This window comes from Protopterus annectens, chromosome 1.part1, assembly GCF_019279795.1.
Source record: "Protopterus annectens isolate FY-2018-M chromosome 1.part1, PAN1.0, whole genome shotgun sequence".
NCBI lineage: Eukaryota > Metazoa > Chordata > Ceratodontiformes > Protopteridae > Protopterus > Protopterus annectens.
Window position 1 is genome coordinate 437,536,581 of NC_056726.1, and position 22,252 is coordinate 437,558,832.

The 22,252-nt window shown below is 39.1% G+C and overlaps 1 protein-coding gene across 2 annotated transcripts in view; it reads right to left on the reverse strand.

Annotated features, from left to right (window-relative positions):
• Window positions 1–22,252, reverse strand: part of LOC122805536 (chondroadherin-like) — a 370,905-nt gene that overhangs the window by 55,277 nt on the left and 293,376 nt on the right. For both annotated transcript variants that reach the window (XM_044075748.1, XM_044075757.1), the window contains exon 3: window positions 10,359–10,969. In XM_044075748.1, coding sequence (XP_043931683.1) covers window positions 10,359–10,969 — 611 coding nt within the window. The remainder of the gene's footprint in view (window positions 1–10,358; window positions 10,970–22,252) is intronic.

Consider the following 22,252-nt stretch of genomic DNA (forward strand, 5'->3'; position numbering starts at 1 on the left):
TGCTTATTCTGTTTCTTATAACATTTAGGTGTGTCAGATACAGAATAACTGTTATATGCAACTATTACATAAAATATAGGAAATAATTTTGTCCTAAAATCCCAGGACATTTACCATTTTTATAATTTTTTTGCAGGACACAACTGCCCAAAGAGGGACTGTCCCTCGCAAAGTGGGACAGGTGGTAACCCTACATATAGCTTGACTGCTATCAAATGCCTGTGTTACCTTTTTGTAATATTTTATCGGGTTCATTAGACAAGATCTATAAGATCTACCCTTTACAAAATCAAATTGCTGTGGATCTGGCCTGATGAGATTTTTAATGTTTATGTTAATCAAGTATGTTAGAATGCGTTCAACTACCTTAAAAGTGAGACTTGTGGGGCTGATCAGCCTATTGTTTACAAGGTCAGTAGTAGGGCCACTTTAATGCAGTGGGATCACTGGTGGTGTTTGCCATTCTTGCAGAAGTGAGCCTGTAGTCAGACTCGGGTTATATAACATATGGAAATGTTTTGCCAGGACATGTTTAGTACTATTTAAGAGACAGTCCAGCATGTTATTCAGGTTCATAGAGGAAGTGTTCTTAATCTTAGATAGCACTTTCAGTACATGTTATTTGATAATGATGGGGGGTTGAGAAATACGGGTAAAATAGGGCTTTATATAGCCATCACTTCTGCACTAAATTTATTTGCTAGTATATGGGCAATCCACTGGATCTGAGTAGGTTTTGCCATTTAGTATGAGTTCTGTACACTAAGTGTTCTTGGTTTTCTGATATAACTAAAGAAGCACTTGTAATTGTCCTTGGCTTCAGATGCTAACCTGAGTTATAGGGCTGCATTTATGGATCTAGTAGTATTTGTTTTTAAATTCTTAGTCAAATTACTAATATTTTCCATGACCTTGGAGTCTTTAGATGAGTTGTAGACGCTAATGAGTTTTTTTTATTGTACATTTTATTTGTTAGTGGACCACCAGTGTGGTTTGCTTTTAAAATTTCCATTGTATTTGGATCTAGATGGGTATGCCATTTCTATACATTTATTTATGAGGGTATAAAACTCCTCTGGGAGTTAATCTGTTGAGACAATGTCTGGGGTGATGTTGTTCTATATGAATTTCAAGAATTCATCATAGAATTTGAAGAGACTTGTGCACGTGAAGTCTTTGAATTCTGATATATTTTTTTTCAGGAAGTTTAGCTAGTTTGAAGGAAAAGATTACCAACTTATAGTCTGACTTAATTGGGGAGGGAGCTGTTAGTGGAGCTGTGCATAATAACCCTGCATTTGTAAAATGCCCAGTCAATAATATTTTGCCCTCTAGCTGGGCTAGTAACAGTCATGTCCACAGAGTTTTTATTATTAGATCTAACCATTTCTGCACATATTCAATGTTTGAGGTGTAGGTACTCCAATCAACTGATAGGTAGTTAACGTCTCCCAGAATGATGGAATTCTTATTTATGGGGGATCATGTCTTTCATGATGTTTCAGAGCAAAACCTTCAGGGTCATGGAAGGTGTCCTGTAAAAGGCAATAAAGTGAGAGCTGATTTTGTGTAGTTTGATTTGAAGTTTAATAAGTTCTGTTTGTGGGTTTCTGGGGAACTACCTGGAGTCTATATGGTCACTGACAAATATGAATATGTCACCACAGTTGCCACTGGGCTTTTAGGCTTGGCAGGTGGTTAACCCAGGTATAGAGGGAGTGCTTTCTGTACATTTAAACCATATTTCACTTTACACAAATATGGATACCTTCCATATACTGCGGTAGCATTGTCCCCTCACAGTAAAACGTTGTCCTGTAAGATTCTCAGCTAGAGCGTCTTCTGTGTGGAGACATGCGTGAATGGGCGTACCTTCATTGAAGGTTGTGCGTCAGAGCTGGCAACTCGGTACCTAAAAATCTACTGCCAGTCATTAGCGGATTGGAGTTCCGCTGTGGCGACCCCTAACCAGGAAAAGCCGAAAGACACAACAACAACAACATATATGGATTCCTTCCAAATGCAGGAGAGCCTTAAGGTTGAGCAGCTTGTTTAGACTTTTGGCATTGATCAGTGTCACCTTCATTTGATTTTGTTATATTATTGATAAGTTTGCTATGTTGAAATGTTCATTAACTGAGCTTTGTCTGATAAAGGCACTATGGTTGCAGAAAAAGGTTTAGCCAGTATGTGGAAGCCTTTGAATGAGAAGTGCAGACCATCCCTTGCAAAGCAAATAAGAATGTCAAGCCTATTGTTCAGTGCTAACATGAACCCCCCTAGAATGACATCAGTTATTTAGGCAATTGTTGGAGCCAGTCAACTTTTCTTTGTATGTAGGCAGCATTCATAGAGACTGTATGATTCTGCTCAGTATCAGGGTCTTGCCTGCATTTCTGACATGCATACCGAGCTCAGACATGTCTCTCTGCACCTCCCTCATGCCCCCCCCCCAAGTCATTCACTCCCGCATGCACAACTACCATATTGTATTTATATTTGTCTGATGCAAAGGTCCAAATGGCCTCTCCCAAACAGAGTTATTTTTGTTTAATAAGACCTCATTGTCTGTGAATATAAGGCAGTCGCTACACTGCTTTCGGGTACATGATGCTATGAGGCTGGCAACAGAGAGTTGCTTATAACACAGAGATGTTTCACTGTCAATATTATCCATACAACTGGAAAGCAAATGATTGTGGCCATCATGCTTTCAAGAAACTCAGTACCTGATAAGAAACGATCTGATACCAAACAAGATGTTGCCATGTTTGTGCAGAGCATAGAGCCAAATCAAACAGTAACTACTAAAAGGCATGACAGACTAGAATAAGTTACCAGTCATGACAATAAGCTGCAGATGGTCATTAAATATCTAAGGGATAGAAGGCCTAGCCATTGGACATAAGCAGAGCATCTGTTATACAAATGATACACTGTCAGTTCACAATTGTTTGAAAACAATGGTTTACCGCTATACCAAGACAGAATTGTTATACCATCTTCATTACATGCCAAAGTGCTTAAACAAATAGTCGGGCTTTGATGTCCATCATGTAAGTGTCATGAAAGGGCCAACATGTCAGTATAATGGCCAAGTATTAATGTGTGCATTGCAAAGCTTATATCAACATGCCACTTTTGCATAATACATAAACCATACCAGAGGCAAGCACCACTGCTACCAACTCTGTCACCACAAGGTCTACGGCAGAGAGTAGTTTGTTGCAGCTCTATGTGAGCTTGAAGGAAAAAGCTACCTTGTAGTAGTGAAGTGTTGCTCTTGGTACACAGAAATTCTACACTTAGCAATGACAAGCTAAGTTACTGCCAGGTGCAAGACAATGTTCACTACACATGACATAGCAATTGAATTCGTAACAGATAATAGTAAACGGTTTGTATCTTCGGAGTTCCATCAGTTTGTGGAGGATTATTGCTTCATACTGTCCAGTGAAGCTGATGAAAGTTTGCATTTCAAATTGTCAAAAAGACTCTTCACCAACCTGATCCTCACAAAGCTTTTCTGTCTTACCTTGCTACTTCACACAGTGCTATGGGAATAAGCCCCATAAGGATAATGCTTGCCAGACAAATCAGGGCTACAATACGTATGCTGGAATCCAAAATAAGACAAAAGTCAATTCCCTTCAAATCTGTCAAGAAAAACAACCCAAAGCACAAAAGATACTTGCAGACAGTCCAATAACCAAACAATCCAGTGGAAAGGCTGAGCAAAAATACATGAACCAACTCAGAAACCAAAAACTCAACCATGCACCCTGGACCCAATAAATGCTTGCAAACAGTTCTATGACAGGTGATACTCTACACAAACTCCACCTGCCCTTCAACCAGGCCAAACAATGTGAAATAACTGGTGTTACAGTAGAAAAAGCAGATGAACTATGATTCTGCATGGTATAAATGGATGATAATGCCATTATGAGATTTAACCAGAGATGTAAACAAGCTATTCCTGTGTAGTCTCAACCAGAAAGCTGCATATCAGAGAGCTATGCTCTGATGTTTGATCTAAGGAAGAGAGGTCCTTATCTAATACAAATACACCAAATCAAATATATTGCCAAAGCCAGCTAACTGAGATAAATGTGGACATTCCAAATCCGAGACAAGACCTATCCAGAGTACCTTGAAACTTGATGTGACTATGCCAGATACTACCCATACTGGTCCAACTTCAAACACTAGAAAAGAGAAGTTATAAGTCTTTGTCCAATGCTCTTTCTTATACAGGTTACTTTCCAGTGCTAGTGATCATTTGTGACCACAAGGTATGTCTGTCAGAGTAATATAGAGAGTGCAACTATGTTTATGGTCAGATAAGTGGCCATTTCTTTTTATCTTAATATCAAGAAGTGGTATAATTAAATATTTTTATCTAATGAAAGCTGCACAACTACCTCCAAATGGTGCTTTATTTTTGAAAAGTACTAGTTAAGATCAGAGATGCCGATTTATGGTTCACAAAAGATGAAATTATGCTTTCAGGAAACAAAATCTGGGAATTTTATTCATGATTTTTAAATGTAATTTCCAGTCATTGCTGAGATTTCATATAATTTTGTAGTGTAGTTAAGCTAAAATTGTTTATAAGTGCAGAACAGTTAGTAAGGCAAGCTTGCATTATTACCAAGCAGTAAATACAAGAAAAAATATAGTCTGTTTTAATTGATTGCTCAGGCCTAAAATACCAAATTGCATTAAAATCTTTGAACACAGCCATGCTAAATTTCTTGAAAATCTCAAAACTCATGTAGTTTCCTAATAGATATGCCCATATATCCGAAATTCCCTCCCCAGATAATTAATTTATCCAGCTTATCTTTATTGCTTTTACCTTTCACAGTTCTGTCACATACATGATTTCATTCTGTCTTTCTAATCACCACTCATACCTTTTATTCCTCAGCTTCCTTATGGCCATAGCGTACTACCTTGCACACTCCTGTACTCTTATTTATATATTTAATACTAAGCACTGTAACAACCAACAGCATTTAATGGGAGGTTGGCATAATGATTAAGATGCTTACCTTATACACACAAGGTGCATGGTTTGATTCTTACATGGGGTAGTTGGCTAGGCTTAAAATGGCCAAAAGGCAATTAGCCTAGTAATTATCTATCTATCTTACTTCTGTTCTTTCTATCTCTTTGTGTCCTAAGACACATTATGATCTTGGTGACAGTCTATCGGATCTTTATGTCATACTCATACTATATTATTTCATAACAAATGTGCTTAGCTTAATTACCTGTTAACCTGACTGTCAAATGTATGAAACTTCTTTGTATTGCTATAATATCTGGAACTTTTCTTCACTTGATCCTGTTGAAAATGTGCTTTTGCGCAAGTGGACTATCCTGGTTAACAAATGTAAATAAATAAATACAACAGTTTTTCAGTACTTAGGTGGTCCAACTTTGTGATTTACCAGTATTTTCCCAAGAAAGATAGAAAATTGGTGCCTCTGGTTAAGATGTGTACAAAGTGTAAAATTCTTTCCAAGGTTTCCACACTACTTTTATGAATGCTGATTGTGTGTATCAGATATAATTAGAATACAAGTCATTTGGTAACATATTCTTTCTCTCTCTCTTTTCTGGGTGTGTGTGGGAGGATGTAATGATAGCAGTTCAGTACAGCTTTCCAATGTATACATGTATAAATGTACTTCTCCCTTTAACAATGCTCAGCACTATATGCCTATAGCTCTCAGCTCATGCTTGAAGAAGAAACTGTAATGATGGCATGCTGCCATTTTCTGTAGAATTGAAGCCTTATCATAACATGAAATCTTGACTTTATTGTACAGCACGGCTCAGGATCTGGTACCATAAGTTGAAAGTGGAACAGTGTACTTTTGAGAAAGTCATGTATTAAAAACTCATTCCTGAGTGGGTTCTACTACTAACTGTCTGAGCTCTGCCCCCCCACCCACAGGCTATTGAAAAAGTTCCTGATCACAGATGTGGTAGCTGTAAAGGATTTCCACTTAATGTCTAGCATAATAAAATATCATTGATATCTGCCATTTTGAAGATAAATTCTGCTATTTTCTTATCTGGTGCTTATTCATGATGAGATGGTCTGTATACAATTCATGTTAACATGAACTATGATTCTCCTTTCTTGTTTACTCATTTCCCCTCTTGCTTTATATGTAATGCAGAAATACGTATGCGTTCCCTGTTTGCACTGAACAAACTTACTGCACTGTCATAAAATAGTTTAAACACTAACTTTTTTTTCAGAACTAGTCATAATGCAGCTGGCATGCAAAACAAGAATTATTCTCAAGGAAGATTTTGTTGAAGGTCTCCAAAATCTTGCATACTTACTTGGATTCTCTGCAGTCTTTTGAAATAACCTTTTACCCTAGCTTGCCATGAGACTGACAGTTTGCAACAGGCAAAAATAGTGCATAAATTAACAATTTAAATGAAAGTCTGTATTTAAAAAACGCTGTCAGCTAAGGCAACTCTAAAAAGCATTTAATATTATTTGTGTAAGGGGTGCCCTTATATTTCCTGTCATAGAATACTATTTTTAGGGGAGGGGGGACGACTACTAATTCCAATCACTGCTTTGTTTTTCTGTATAATGCATTACTTCAAATGCAAAATAATTAATTTACTCCTGTCATGTGAATTGCTTTGCAACACACACCTCTTAGTGTTTAATAATGAAATTACCTCCTTGCATTGATGAAAAAACAGCATTCGCATTCTGTGTCCCTGTGTACCGACAAGAAAAAAAACACTTCGATCCAAATTTTATCACAGGTTCATTTTATTTCAGTGTTATGCAGTTTGTATAAATTCAGGTTAAATTTATTTATTTATTATTCCAGCACTCTTCTTATAACTTCGCCTTTATTATAACTTTGGCATTCTCCTGTTTGCCAAATGCAGTCAGGCCCCAATGGTCTCATGGATAAGTCATTGGCCTCCTAAGCCAGGGATTGTGGGTTGAAGTCCCATCTGGGGTGATAAAATCTTGAGCTGAAATAGCTCAGTTGGGGGCAAACCTCTCAACCTTTTAGAGCAAGAAATCAGAACAAAGCTATAAATAAAAGTGGGATAAAGGCCCAAAAATAAGGACAATTTTTAAATATCGCTCTTATAAACTTATAAAGTTGATAGAATAAAAGTTTTGCATTAGCATGAATTTTCTGAAGGTTATGAAGTCTGAAACTCAAATGTCTGTCATTATTTTCTAACTTCAGTCTTTAATGCGTTGACACTAATTTTCCAGAAAACCACAATTTTATGAAAAATGGACCAAAAAAATGAGGCAAAAATCTGGACATTCTGCAAAAATCTGTACAGTTGAGAGGTATGGTCGGGGGAGCATTAAATCTATTTTCTATAAAATTTAGTGGTCTTATTTTGATATACAGTCCTGAAGGTACTTAACATTTTTTTAGTATATATACTTTGTGTGTGTGTGTGTGTGTGTGTGTGTGTGTGTGTGTGTGTGTGTGTGTGTGTGCGTGCATGCGTGCATGTGTGTGCCCATGTGCACGTGAGTATCATGACACTTTTCAGAAGAACAGATGTGCAAGGGGAAGTCGACTTAGTTGGGAAGTAAGAAAACATTTTTTAGAGAGTAAATTATTTACATATGAGGCCAACTTCTTGAGAGACTAATGAATCAGAAAAATTGTGAGAATTCAGGAATGCGTGACTAAATAAAGATGGTGGTGGAGGGACAAAGAATGATGCTGGCTAATCTAGGTCTGTATTTTGTTTTGCACTGGTCCGATTACACTCTTCATCACAACCTGGGCCTTATGGTAAAGCTCTCTTACATTAATGGGTTACAGTGTATAAACTATTACAATCTTAATGAGTTACAATGCCATGAATACATCTTAACTGAGTATATACAAAGTACACAATACTGTTAGACTATGATACAAAAACAAGAAAAGTTTATAACTTGATCAAAAACAAATCTCATAATACAGCAACATAGTTATAATGTAGCCCTGTACAAATCATGAAATATCTACAGTAGCCACTATTAAGAGAATAGTCCCATGAAAATAATTTGTACTGGTAAAGTTTGGTTGATGTGACAGCTGTTTAAGCCTTTATCAATAAAGCACTTACATTTGGATTGGCTTATAAAATGTTTTTGAGTTGTTGTCAGAACATAAGTCTTGTAAACAGTGATGTACTAGACACTTCTGTGCACCCATTCAGGAATACAGGATGTGTGTTGTATGCCATCATGGACAACTGCAGTTTATGCATATGATTTGCAGTAATTCATTATAGCAATAACCCACGCCTGGGTGTGGGTAATGCTGGATTTACCCACGGTTGGTGTGGTTTGGTCATGTGGGCGAAGCCCAAGTGGCCAAACAAAGCCAACCGTGGGTAAATCCAGCATTACCCACACCTAGGCATGGGTTATTGCTATTATACAATGACATTATTTAAGAAAAAAAATAATTACTTTTCTTAAATAATGGCATTGTATAATGCCTCCTTGCTGCCCTTCCTCAGCCGTCTGGTATTCTGTAGCAGTTCTGATGTACTGCGCATGCGTATGCCTACGCAGTACATCAGAGCTGTGGGCAAAAGACACAGAGAAAGCAAGATCCCTGTTGCTTTTTACAAACTGTTTTGCTATGTTAAATGGGTTTAACATAGCGAGACAGCTTTTTAAAAAGCAACGGAGAATCTCCGTTACTTATTTTAAAGCTGTCTCGCTATGTTAAACCCATTTAACATAGCGAGACAGTTTTGAAAAAAGCAACGGAGAAAGCAAGATCTTTTAAAGTTGTCTCGCTATGTTAAACTCGTTTAACATAGCGAGACAGTGTTGCTGTAAGAGTTATAGTAATGGAAAAAGTCCGGGTGACCAGACCTTTTTCCATTATTATAACTCGGATTTACAACATGCACGGTGACCAATCAGCGTGCACGTTTTTGAATATTAATGGGGGGTTGTTGTATAATGCAGCATACTACACACAGTGTACATGAGGTTTATTTTGCTGACAGCCACACTGTGTTTGTAAATTCCCATGCCATCTTCTTTGTTTCTGCCAACATAAACCTTGAAAGAACCTTACTGTTATTACTATATTTTTTATTTAGTTGTCAAATTATATGCTTATTTATACCAGTTAATCTTTACTTCTGATATTAAATAGTCCCTCTGCCAATTTAGTTTAATGGATTTAGTTTAAGTTTGTTATCATTTACCCACTGACACAAATTTGTGAAACTTGACTGAATGTGCTCTTTTAGGACTCAATGTGATTTACTGGTTTGAAAGAGTAGTATACAATCTGAATATAGTGTAATATATAGACCTGGAAGATGTTCAGTTATATCATTAACAAAGAGAAAAAATAAGTCATTCTAACATGGATCCCTGAGGAACTCCTGGTTCCCTCTATGAAAAATTGAGTTCCTAAATTTGAAAAGTGCAGTCCAGCAGATAATTTCATAGTGTTGCTTCCAAAATTAAACCTTTGCAGTTTGTGGAAAGAACTTTGTGGCTGACAGTCTCAAAAGCCTGTGTAATGTCAACAAAAATTCCAGCTGTTATTAAACTGTTGTTCATACTACAATAAATTCTATTAGTACCTGAGAGCAGGGCTGTATAGGTGCTAAAAGCATTACAGAACCAGTGTTGGTGATCTGTAAGTCTTTCTCTAACCAGCATTCCTTGAAATAAGGACATGTCTGGGAGGCAGCTGGTCCATAGGCATTAAAAAGAAAGCTCTTCATCCAGGGAAAACAGCAGTCCTCTGGTCTTTTAATCCTTTCTTTCCCTGTCAGATCTGTGACTCACTAGGCCCTCTCACTAAAGCATGTCAGTGAGGGACAAGCACACGCTGTCTCTCTATATATGTATGCCAGTCAAGACTGCAGCCTTAGTGAGCACTTCTAAATGCAAATGAACTCCGGCACAGACAGTTGCATTGTTCTAGGTAAGAAGTGATTTTTTTCAGAAATAAGGCTATATATGTTACTTACTTTAATGACTTTCTTTGTTCTTAAATGAGCATATCACTGAATTCGTAACTGGACAAATTTTGCTACCAGAGATGCAACAGATTGAGCTTTAAAAGGGACCAATCATGCAATAAAATCCCTTTCTTTCCATGCAAAAAAGTATATTTATGTTCTGGTATGAGATTGTGTGTTTGTGTGTGTGTGTGTGTGTGTGTGTGTGTGTGTGTGTGTGTGTGTGTGTGTGTGTGTGTCAGACACAGAGAGTTTGAAAAGGGTAGAATTTGTTGCTTTTGTAAAAAGGTAAACAAAATAATAAAATCAGATAAAATGTTCTCAAATAGGGAACTGCTTACCTGCACATCCATTAGAAGCTGTCCTTTTAGTGCTTCTGGAGAACTGCATTTGACTTCATATCTGTTGTCATTTACTAAATCTGTAAGTAACCATCCTCGGAGCCAGGTCATCTGGCAGTCACATCTCCAGTTATTTCCACTCAAGGAGAGACTCTGGAGATTTCGCAGAGGCTTTAAAGATTGTAATGTCTCCAGGTGATTGTCACGCATGCTTAATACCTGCAATGCTCGGAACCGAGTAAATGCACGGGATGATACTTCCTTCAAGGTGGCATTGTCCAAATATAGTTCTGTTAAGAAGCTGAGCTTTCTGCCAAATGAATCACCTGTTAGTTTCTCAATAGGGTTTCTGCTCAGAACAAGTACACTTATGCCTTTAACAGCACGTAGAGCTGAAGATGGGACACTCATGAGGTTGTTGCCATCAAGGTAAAGCCGCCGCAGGTTCTTCATGCTGGAGAAGGCCTTTGAGGAAATGTTGGAAATGTGATTGTTACTAAGATACAACCACCGCAGCTGAACCAGGCCCTGGAAGCTTCCATCGGCAAGTTCCGTCAGATTGTTGTTGTTAAGATAGAGTGCAATCAGTTTCTTCATAGATGAAAACATGCCTATAGAAAAATAAGATTTCCATTAAAAGTCAAAAATGAACAGCCATATGTATTTATATTGCATTTGCCTCACTCCTTTTGTTACTGTGCTGTTTACTGTTTGGCAGATAAAATGCAGTCATCTGCACATTAGAGAAACACTGAGCCTTACGACATAACAAATATGCATTTAAAATGTTTTGTTTGAGGATTAAGAAGTACTATGGTAGTCTTTATAGTGTATTTTTTTTTGTTTGCATATTAGGGAACACTCCAAGCTAGCAGTCCATTCTCATGTATGGTTAGGAAGATCTGTCAGAAAAGTGAATTTGTAAAACCTACTGTACAAAGACAAAGATCCCTCAGATCCCTAGTAGGTATTCTACTCTGTCTGTATAACTGAAGGAAAGAAAGTCTTATTAGGAAAGCTCAGTTTCACACATGGTGCTAACAAATAAAGCTTAAATTAATTTTCAAGAGGGTAGTGGGAATTTCTGAATTAATAATGCCCTTTGCATTATTGGTTGCCAGTATTATTTACATTAAGGCTCTGACCTGAGGATTCCAGATGAGAAAGTAATGAATGCAAGCAATTTTATTTCTTAATTTGTGTGTTCTGTGATTATTAGGAATATCCTTCTGAGGTAAAGCCCACCTTTACTTATCCATTCACTTTCCTGGTTAAGAAATAAATGAATTAAATAAATAAAAATTCAGAGGAAGACCAGGGAACGCTCCATAAAAACAGTAAGAAAGCAAGTAGAAAAGGTAACGCAAAGCATTACAAAATACAAAATATTACAATATGAGTTTTTACAATGCAAATACAAAATGTCTATCACACTTAAGAAAGTCATACATAGCAAAATAAAGCAGCTGCATTCAATAAGATCAGTTACTTCAAGCAAACTTAAGATGTATAACAGTGAAATTGACAAGTTTCAGGTATTTTGCTGAACAGTGTCTGATAGGGAAATGCATTTTAAACCTGAATGTTACATTGAAAGAAAGAAGGGTGTTACTAATGCAGGAAGTAGCCATAAAATGAACACCACATCATTTAAGGCAAAAATAGGATGCACTCAGTCGATTCCCTTCTAGAATAAATGGTAGATGTTATGAGTATCTGCCCTAGCATGCATAGTTCAGAGCTGTGCTACAATGCTGTTTTACTTACTACATAATACGTATACGTTAGCACACCCAGCCAACTGGTCCATACATATATCAGTCCTGCACATATGTAAGTTTGCAGACATAACATACCTCCACATTTATGTTAGGAGTAGGGGAAAGAAAGTAACATGACTAAAATGTAGTAGGCCATTATAATGTGTGGGGTTTTCAGGATTACCTAGACCAACTCTACAGGTGCTACATCAAGGGAACACAGAAGAGAATCTAGGTAGATCTGTAATATTTACTGGAATGGTAATAACTGCTGCAGAAGAAACAACCATGTGGCACTCAACATACAGGTTAGCTTTCTGGACATTATTCTTAAAAATCTAGAAAGCTAAACTTAGTTTTATTTTTATTTAAGCTTTTGCCCAGTTTAAGTCCCACTAGGCCAATGGCCTCTATTCAGGAGAGGCTAGAGGTGGTATTCATACTGACTGAAAAATTTTCCAGGGCATTGAAAAACATCCCTTATTCTTTTTGATAGTTGTCTAGGGATTTTTTACACCCAACTAGCCTACCACCAACTCAGGCAGAAGATGGTTTAACATCTCATCTGAGGATTTAATGTCAATGTCACATGTTTCATATTACTTCTTCAAGAGTACTGCTTATATAGCTGATGCATTCATTATTGTCTTTTGTACCCATATTCTCGAACATTAGTATTATCAGATCATGTATGACTATTGATTTAGTTTCATGAGTAGCATGTATGAATGCTAAACTGCTTTGTGTATTGAAGGCAGCACAGTGGTTCAGTAATTCAGATCTCTGACTCAGTTCCAGGATCTGGGGTTCAGACTTGACATCCAGGTGCTGTTCATGTAGTGTCTGCATGTTCACCCATGCCTGTGTATTTTCCTCTGGGTATTCCTGTTTTCTCATAAAAACATACTGCTTGATTTGCAACTTACCCATGCTCTTGTGGCCGGGCTCATATCTGAAAAAGATCTGGGATGGCATTTCTTTTACTCTGTTAACAAATGTATAAAGGAAAATTAAATTAAATCATCAGTTTACTGATAGCAGTAACTTCTAGACATTCATTTTAATAGCACTTGCAAGCTTTCTTTAGATAAACATGTAATCCCTTCTCGTAGTTCAGCCTCAGGGCAGGCTCTTTTACAACACTATCTATTGCATTTGTATGGCTGTTCTGGGCTAGGAACATTGACTGGATAAATCCTTGAGGAGTATCTTTTGTTTAGAAGGCTACAAACATGGGAATCTATCTCCTTCTAACTTGTTGATAGTCTTGACCATCCATCATTTCCATGCTAAATGATGTAGCTGGTCATCCCTGTATGAGTGGTCACCTTTATCTGGGAAGGCTTATACTTCATGATCTGGTCAGCTCTTCACTTTTAGTATGATTCTTGTCATCCATATTTCTCTGTTGTTAATGGGTCAGTCACATGCACATCTTGAGGTAAGGGTGAGTTTGGTTTCCATCAAGACCTGGGTGACAGTGGTATCCACTTTTCTGACTCTGACACATTCATTAGGTAGTTCTTTACAGTGCATTTGTCTGGCTACTACTTCAGGGACATCCCGTTTCAGTACATTTCTGAATTAGTTTGAATGCTTTATTTATTTAGTTATTTTTATTTCATTATTTGTTTACCCCAAGGAATGACCCCAAGGCTCCTTTAATACATGACTTATGCTCCATGGACAACATTTGTTATATTAACAGAGACATTAGTATAAGTGTCATATAAAACAACAAGACAAATAGTTAAGATAGTTTCTACATTGATTTACACTTTGATTCATACTGTATAAGCACATTAACAGCATACATTATGCTATCCCAGTGGAATAGAGGGATGGAGCTCTGATGACAACCCAGATGACCCGAGTTCTATAAATGGCTCTGGCTATTTTTTTTTTAATATTATATTTTGCTGTGTCACAGCTGAACATCAACTGCTCTTAGTGCCCCTCCTCAATCAATCACCAGGTCTAACAAACCCTCACAACTCCCCCTCCCCTGGACTTAGTCTGACAATGTTCTGGACCAGCAAGGAGATTGAGGCTTGCTAAAGCAGCATCACACTGCTGCCAAGGGAGTGTTTTACCTATTAGTCCCTACTTCTGTGCTGGCCTAGTAACATTCTGAGGGTGGGGTGTGCATTGAGTGTCACTGCTGGACCACCTCACACTTCCACGAGGGACTGACAGCAACAGAATGCTCTGCCATCCTCAGGCAGCACCACTTCTATGTTATTCTGGTCTCCATCAGGGAAATCAGACTATGCAAGTGTGACCTGAGCATGTGCACTTCCACTCCCCCTAAATTGGCACACCCATCCTCCCTGCCTGTGGCATCAAGGGCCCATGGCATTATTTGAACTCTGCTTACCTGGGCTGTAGTCAGGGCATTATCCATTTATGCCATCAGTATAGACATAGCTCTGAATGCATCCTTGACAATTTTTTTAAACATCTTTATGAAATTATCCCTTAAGACATAGGCACATATACATTAATAGAAAAAATATATATTAACATTTGCATGCATTAAACATTACATACATTTTTCTTTCTTTATGACAACTGTCATTTAGTCCAGCATTACAGAAATTGCTCAGTTCCTCCCTTCCCTTAAACCTCACTCCTCCTCCCTAACATTATTCTGCATGTATCCATTTATTTCTATGAAATTATCTCTTTTCCCTTCCTAAAGATCCCACTTCTAGTAATTTCTTCTCTTTTATAATATTCAGTACTTCAGATACAGTTGGTTTATATTTTTATTTTCCATTTTCTAATAATTATTTTTTTTTGCAGCCAATATAATTGAATAAGGTCTAACTATGTCTAGGCAATTCAGATCCTGTGTCCCTACTCAAAAGAATCATTTCCTTTGTTACAGCCATTTGCTCCTCCAAAATTTCTGACAGGGTATCCTGTAGGAAATTTTTTAAATCTGTCAACTAATTACACTTCCAAAAAATATCTTCTCAGTTATCTCATTCTTCCCCATAATATCTCTTAACATTTGTCATCTACCTGAGGAAAACTTATTTGAAGTCTGCATGGGGTTTCAAATACTTATGCAAAATCTTCCAAGCAGCAATTATCTCAAGGATGTCCTGAATTCTCTTGAACTGAACTGTGGCAGTTTTTCCTGACAAACTGCTCCAGTAACCTATTTCTTGACATTACTATTGCTATCACCAGGACCGCCCTTTGGCCATCTGATGCCCTAGGCAAAAGGGATGCACATCCCTCCCCTGTACCAACCGGTGCCCCATCCTGGTCTACCTACACCATCCATATTACTGGAAAAGTGCCCCTGCTAGAGTGGCACCCTAGGAGGCCACCTAGTTAGCCTATACCCAAGGCCAGCTATGGCTATCACTGATATTGTTTTTTAGCCATTGTGGACAATTTGAGTGTACATCCACTACAACTGAAAACATTATGTCTTTTGTGGGGCCCACAAGGATGTGGAAGTGGTACATATTACAAATTCTATTATATTTTTTGGTCTGTGTACTTCCCAGTCATCCATCCCTCATCTACTATAGACCCATCTTTCCACATCTGATTGAGTAAAATGACAGCCAGGGATCACAGTGAAGATTTAAGAACATTTTCTGACTCCTAACTTCTGACCCATGTTGGTGAGACGTAATGGAAATTCTGACTTCACCAGTTCCAGTTTGAGTGCATACCTTTTCAAATCTTCTTTGCTCATTTATACTGCATGGAGTACAAAACTTGAGGTCTTCTCTCAAATGCTACTCCAGCATCATGACCTAGCCGGCCTTAGGCATAGGCCAACTAGGCGGCCGCCTAGGGCGCCACTGTAGCAGGGGCACTTTTCCAGTATTTATTTGGTGTAGGTAGACCAGAATGGGGGCACCAGATGGTGTGGTAGGGGGCACTGTGGAGCCCTTTTGCCTAGGGCACCAGTTGACCTAAGGCCGCTTGTATGCCCTGGTATCAGTGAGACTATATCAGCCACTCAGTTCCATCCCTGTGCAGCATACTTCTATGGCACTTGGGATCTACGTAATCTGTGACATAGACTATAGTCATGGGCTTTATCAATCTACACCATGGAGCCTGGTTCTAGCAGTGGATTTTTTTTGCATCTTGCATGATTTGCCTCAAACCAATGGTTCCGCCACCTTTTCCCAATCAGTCCATTCATTTACTTTATGAAGGTGACAACTGACTCACTCTCAGATCAGAAGACAGCCCTGCAGCATATTTGTTCAGCTGTGACAGAGCCTTATCAGTCCATTAATTCCCCCATGGGTGAGTGCTGGAATGTAGGAAGCAGTTTATTGTGGGAATTATAAGGTCTTCACCCCCAGCCTAATCCCCCGCCCAACAACCAGTGGTGATTGTCACTGCTGCTCTGTTTACTGGATGTGCTTCTGCATGTAGTGCCACCTAACATGCTGCAGCTATAACCCATTTCATCTGTTTTGCTATACTGAAACTGGGGTCATTAGTGCAGTGGGTCTAGTGACCTGCTTCCCCCCGAATGGGCAAGCTGGCATTGACCTCTCACTCTCATCTTCTTCTCCCAGCTCTTCCACCATCTGAAGTACTAATCAAAATCAGGTCATCTGGGGTATAGTCAGGCTTTTACCCCTCTGTGCAGGGAGGCCGAGTGTTAACAATACTTTTTTTTTTTTTTACCATTTAGCATTCTGGGGCATTAATGATTATTACACAGAATAAAGAAGTCCAGGTTCCTTTTATGGATAAGGCATTGGTTTCCTCGACCCTGATGGATCTTTTGCACATGTGAAAAACAAACAGCATCAGCAACACTAGATCCAGGGATTCAAGCTTCACTTGTGACATACACAGAATGTGCTGAAGAGACAGATATGTGTCCCAAATAATCCCTGAGCTATGGAATAGGCTCTCCATCCATGCAAAACAGAGTACATCCCCAACCCGATTCAAATAAAACCTTGACACCTGGATGGCAAATTGTAACTATACCCTGATCTGGCCCCCATGTTCCTTATGGAAAGAGGCTGTCAGTTAGAAAAGTATTATCCTAACTAACAACCCCTACAAATCTGTAGTTACATCCCTACTAACGTATCCCCCATATAGATGCCCATGATACCCGGAACCTAAATAGTCTGGAGTGCATGGCTAGGCTTGTAAGGGCCCTAGTGGTCATTAGCTTAGTAATAACCTATGAACCTATGAGACTATGTCACCTGCTGTGGCAGTGTCACAGTCACTGTGAGACCTCCTCTGTTTTCACCATGAATTTGCTACTTATTCAGATCCCATCATGTAAAATTATTCCTAGTGCACATTAATCAGTATCTGTCTGCATTACTTTACTTCAGCTGCATTATTTTACCCTTATTCACCCACCCAAACTTTTTCTGAATCCTGTCCAGAATGTGCTATACACAAACAGTATAACCATTAATATTATTAAGTATTTCAGGTATTTGTCATTTTTTTATTTGCTCCATTTTGTAAACAGTATTGTTGCTTAATGATACCATTTTGAGTGTCATTTCTTTCCCCCGCTAAAGAAGCTTCCCATTAATTGCATTAGCCATTTCTTACTGGTAACCACTGGTATGAATTGGCATTGAGGGTAGTAACACCCTTCCATATGTAATTTAATTATACCCTTGTGTCTTATTCATTCACTTTGTTGCTCAGGGGGTAAATGTGCAGTATGTACAAAACTTGCAATTGAAATATGAAGAATATTAAATATCTTCTAAGTGGTACAATATTAATAATCACAGTTCCATGATGGGTGATGCAGCATTTACCCATAACAGTCATGTTTTACATATGAGAGCAAAACCCAAGGGTATTGGGTAAATTATGCACCATCCATGATCAGGTAGTGATTATTAATGTTATACATTAGAATTATTTTCTGGAAGAAATTTCTTGTTTTTTTGGCTTTTTTTTTTTTTTTATAATCCCAGTGTATAATGGATCTCTTTCCTTTACTTGTCTGTTTGCAGTCGAATGTAGAAATTGAGATGTCTGTGCGTTAGATGCACAAACCAGCCTCACATAATGCTACCACTCCACTGAATCAAACACATAAACACACAAAGATTACCTAAACAGCAGAGGCCTCCAAAGCAGACACCACCCAAACAACTGCTACCTCAAGACACCCCACAAGCAACACACAAAAGCAAAAAAGCAAGCAAGGTCACAGCCCTTAAGGCCACCAAATACAACACCAAACATACTGACTCCATAGTCAGACACACCACACACCCACCGGCCACACACACCAATCTGAACAAAGGAGGGTCACAGGCCAGCTGCCCGCTAGCTAGATCGGCCATACAACAAGCACACTCCTGAGCAGTATCCTTCCTTCACCAAATGATGCCACAATATAGAGACAAGATGATCAGCTTTAAACACTGGCTTAATGTCTGGTGTCATCATTCAAAGGGGATGTCTGTCTGTGCCTGGGATAAAATATACTAGATCTCATTGTCACAAACATTATATCCCTCATTGGTGAGATCTGATCATAAACTAATCTCACTGGAAATCCCCACCCCAAACAAAAAGACCATAGTGAAGAACTTCTCTAAAGCAAACTTCACACTACTCAAGACTGGTGTGGTATCCTTCAAGGCCCCTGAGTCAGAGGAAACCACAAACAAATGCCTTCTATGAACACCTCCAGGACTGCATGGATCAGGCAATCCCAAATAAAACCAAGACTCTTTCCACCAGTCTGGTGGACCCCAGCCATTAACAAACTTTACAATAAGAGGAGAAAGCTATTACATGATAGAACAAAATCCATAAGTCACCCTGATCATTATTAGTAAAAAATAAGGACAATCATAAGGCCTTTTTCAGCTATGTTAGGAACCTGGGTGGAAACTCACAGATATGCTCAGAATTAGTCCAAAATGATACAAAAATCACTGAACCCACAGACATTGCCAACATACTGGCAGACAGGTTCAGTGCAAACACAGCATCAATGGGATTAATCTCAGCCTTACCACAGGATAGTCTAGTCTGCAAAGCTATGGAGAGGATCATAATGGAGCTCATAAACAAGATATGGGGGGACTTGACATTGGACCCGACCCAGTTTTTTTTTGTCAAGGGAAGATCATGCCCTTAAATGTAAACCCATATGTCACAAGATGGGTTGCAAAAAAACAAGGTAACCCCAAGCTACCATATAGGTGGCAATCCACTAAGCACAGAAGAGGTTATCAGGGACCTGGGGACCCAGGTTGACAGTGGCCTTTCTTTTGACACTCACATTGCTAAAGTGGTTAGAAGACTTCTACATTGCCACCCTGATCATGAAGGGTTCACCAGATCTAGTGAGTGAGGTCATTGTTCCCCTGTACTCTCACTTATCAGACCAATGATCAACAATGCCCCCCCCCGGTATGTGTCTCATCCGACATCTTCCTCACCAAAAGATAAAGGGGACCAAAAAAATCTATATGCTGCCAGATTGAAGAAACTCCAGCTCTATTCGTGACATGTGCCTGACATACAAGGCCATGTCCACCCGAATTAATGGACATGCTCCACCTCAAAAATCCAAATCCACCAAAACCACTAGAGGACATGCTGGAGGGATAGATTTATCACTCAGAGACTTCCATGTGAGGCAGAGCACCTCGCTGACTGTGTTCAGAGAAATCTAGACCTGTGGATGAATCATCTCTGGGTCACTGCTGGACAGAGGCATAACAAACTAATATAAATGCCTTAGGGCAGATAGCCTAGTATAAACCTATGAACCTATGAACCTATGTACTGCACATAGACATGTCTTGTATTGTATGTGCCATACATTGATTACGTTTACTTCCTTGCTGCTGTGTACTGACTTAGCAGTGAGTCATAATTGTATGTTGTAATACACCTTGCTTTGTGTAACAGACTGTTTAGATCAATGTAGTGCAGTTGGTCCTGCAGTTTCTTTTATCTTTGCTGTTGTTATGAACTTTGTAATTACAAAAAGTTGAGACAAACTTTCATACTAGGCTAAACAGAACTTTTTGTGGTAGTAATTGTAGAGTTTGCCACGTCAAGAACAACTGTTTAGGATCAGAGGAGGTTACTAGGCTAATGGCCCTGGGGTCCTTACAAGCCTAACCTCCCAAAAAACCTCAGTCAGCACCTGTCACTCCTGTCAATGAGGGACACAGGTTGCACTTGAAGAGGGTCAGCAAGGTACTCTGTTTGATATGTATGGGAAGTGTATTCCAGAGAAGGGGCAGCCTCTGGGAGACAAACCTGTCTGTCCAGGAGGTTTTGTTAATGTTGCATATTTGATTTAGGCCTTTCAAATGGGTAATGCATGAGGAGTTAGACTTATGGACATGGAGCATCTCTAGTAGGGCAGCCTCCAAGATTGCCTTGTAGGTGAGACACAGCTCACCTCTGAGCAATCTGTACAATACTGAGTAGAGATATAGTGATTTCAGCTTATCCACATAGGACAGGTGTTGGAGGCCATGGATTCTCTTTGTGAGGTATATCTGTGGCCTTTCCAGTTGGTGCAGGTGTTTGCAGAGGTACATACCAAATGAGGTGTTGTACTCAGTTACTGGCCTGATGAGGGAGGAGTACAGAGAGGTAATAACCTCCTTTTTTCTGGATGCAAGCCACCACCCTTAGTTTTCTCAACCTCATTTTGGGGTCAGAATGTGTGGAATGAGATATAGCCTGGTAAGGCAGGGGTGCTCTCAGCAGCCTTGAACCAAGTTTCCATGACTGCAGCAATGTTGGCACCTTCCAGTGTGAGGAGATCCTCCAGTTGCTGCATTTCCAGGTTAAGGCTCCTAGTGTTAAGCAGCATGACCTTCAATTTGCTTTTTGACAAATCTTTTATGTTGGAAGATTTGTCTTTGGGACATTGCCTAAAAAAGGCACAATGGGGGAGGCAAGAGCCTTGGCCAAAATCCAGAATCCCAGGGGTGACAGGTGGAGGCCATCTTTGGCAAAGCATTGTTAACCACGTCATCCCAGGTAGACATATACTGTATCCCCTTGGATCCCCTTGGAATGACACCAGAAACTAAGCCAATTGTTGAAGTCAATTATTTTTTGTTGGCATTGTGATATCATTCTTGGTGAAGGCAGGATGCTGCTTAGGGCTAGGTTCATACCTGCCTGGGGTGCATACTCTAAGAGCTCAATCATGTCTGTCATCATATAGTACAGGGAGGTACATCTCAAGTCATTCATACTAACATGGACAATGACAGAGTCATACTTGTACCTTTTGTGGAGAAACTTAAGTGCATGTGTGATGTGGTGGATTGTGGCACCTGACAGACAACTGACTGTGACCTTCTTTTTGTTGAGCCTGGTGAGGGGGGCATCTGTGTGTCTTACAACTGAGTAGCAAATGACTAGTATGTTTGGTTTATTGTTATGCCTTATAGGCTGTGTTGGTTTATTGTTATGCCTTATGGGTTGTGTTTGTGAGACACTGATGTGTTGTCTGCTGTGTGTGATGTGTTTGGTGTTGTGTGTGGAATATTTGTGAGTGTGTTTTGGAGGTCTCTGGTGTTTAGGTAAGTTTTTATTGAGGACCTCTGCATAGGTGTGTGTGTGTGTGTTGTGCTTGGCTATGTGCTGTGGGTGGTGTGGTGTTTGTGCTGGCAATCTCCTCTTTGTCAGGAGTACCGACTGTGGCACAAGTGAGCATTGATTCCAGGTTACTGATATAGATGCATTTCTCGCAAGCAGAAGAATTATATGCTAGGAGCAGAGGTCTGTTAGTGAACATGAGGCAGTTGCTAAATTGTCTCAGAACGCCCATGTTGACCAGACTGGCAGAAGAAACTGATGAGAATTGTCCAGACATAATGTTCTGAAAACTTGGGTGGACTTATGTAGAGAGGGTTTTGATAAGGGTTTGTCCACACGAGTATAGACCACAAAAACCTTCTTAAATGTAAAATAACTGGCCTGAAGCCAAAGTGCTAAAACTAAAACTAAGAGGCTTAGAATAGCAAATTATATAAGCTACTAACAAGCAGTAACAAATGCAGCAGAATAAAATCATTTGAACACTTAAGAACAGGCAGCAAAGCAAAATAAGGTAATAAAGTAGGAAGAGCACAGTTACAGTAAAAGCAGCTGAATAAG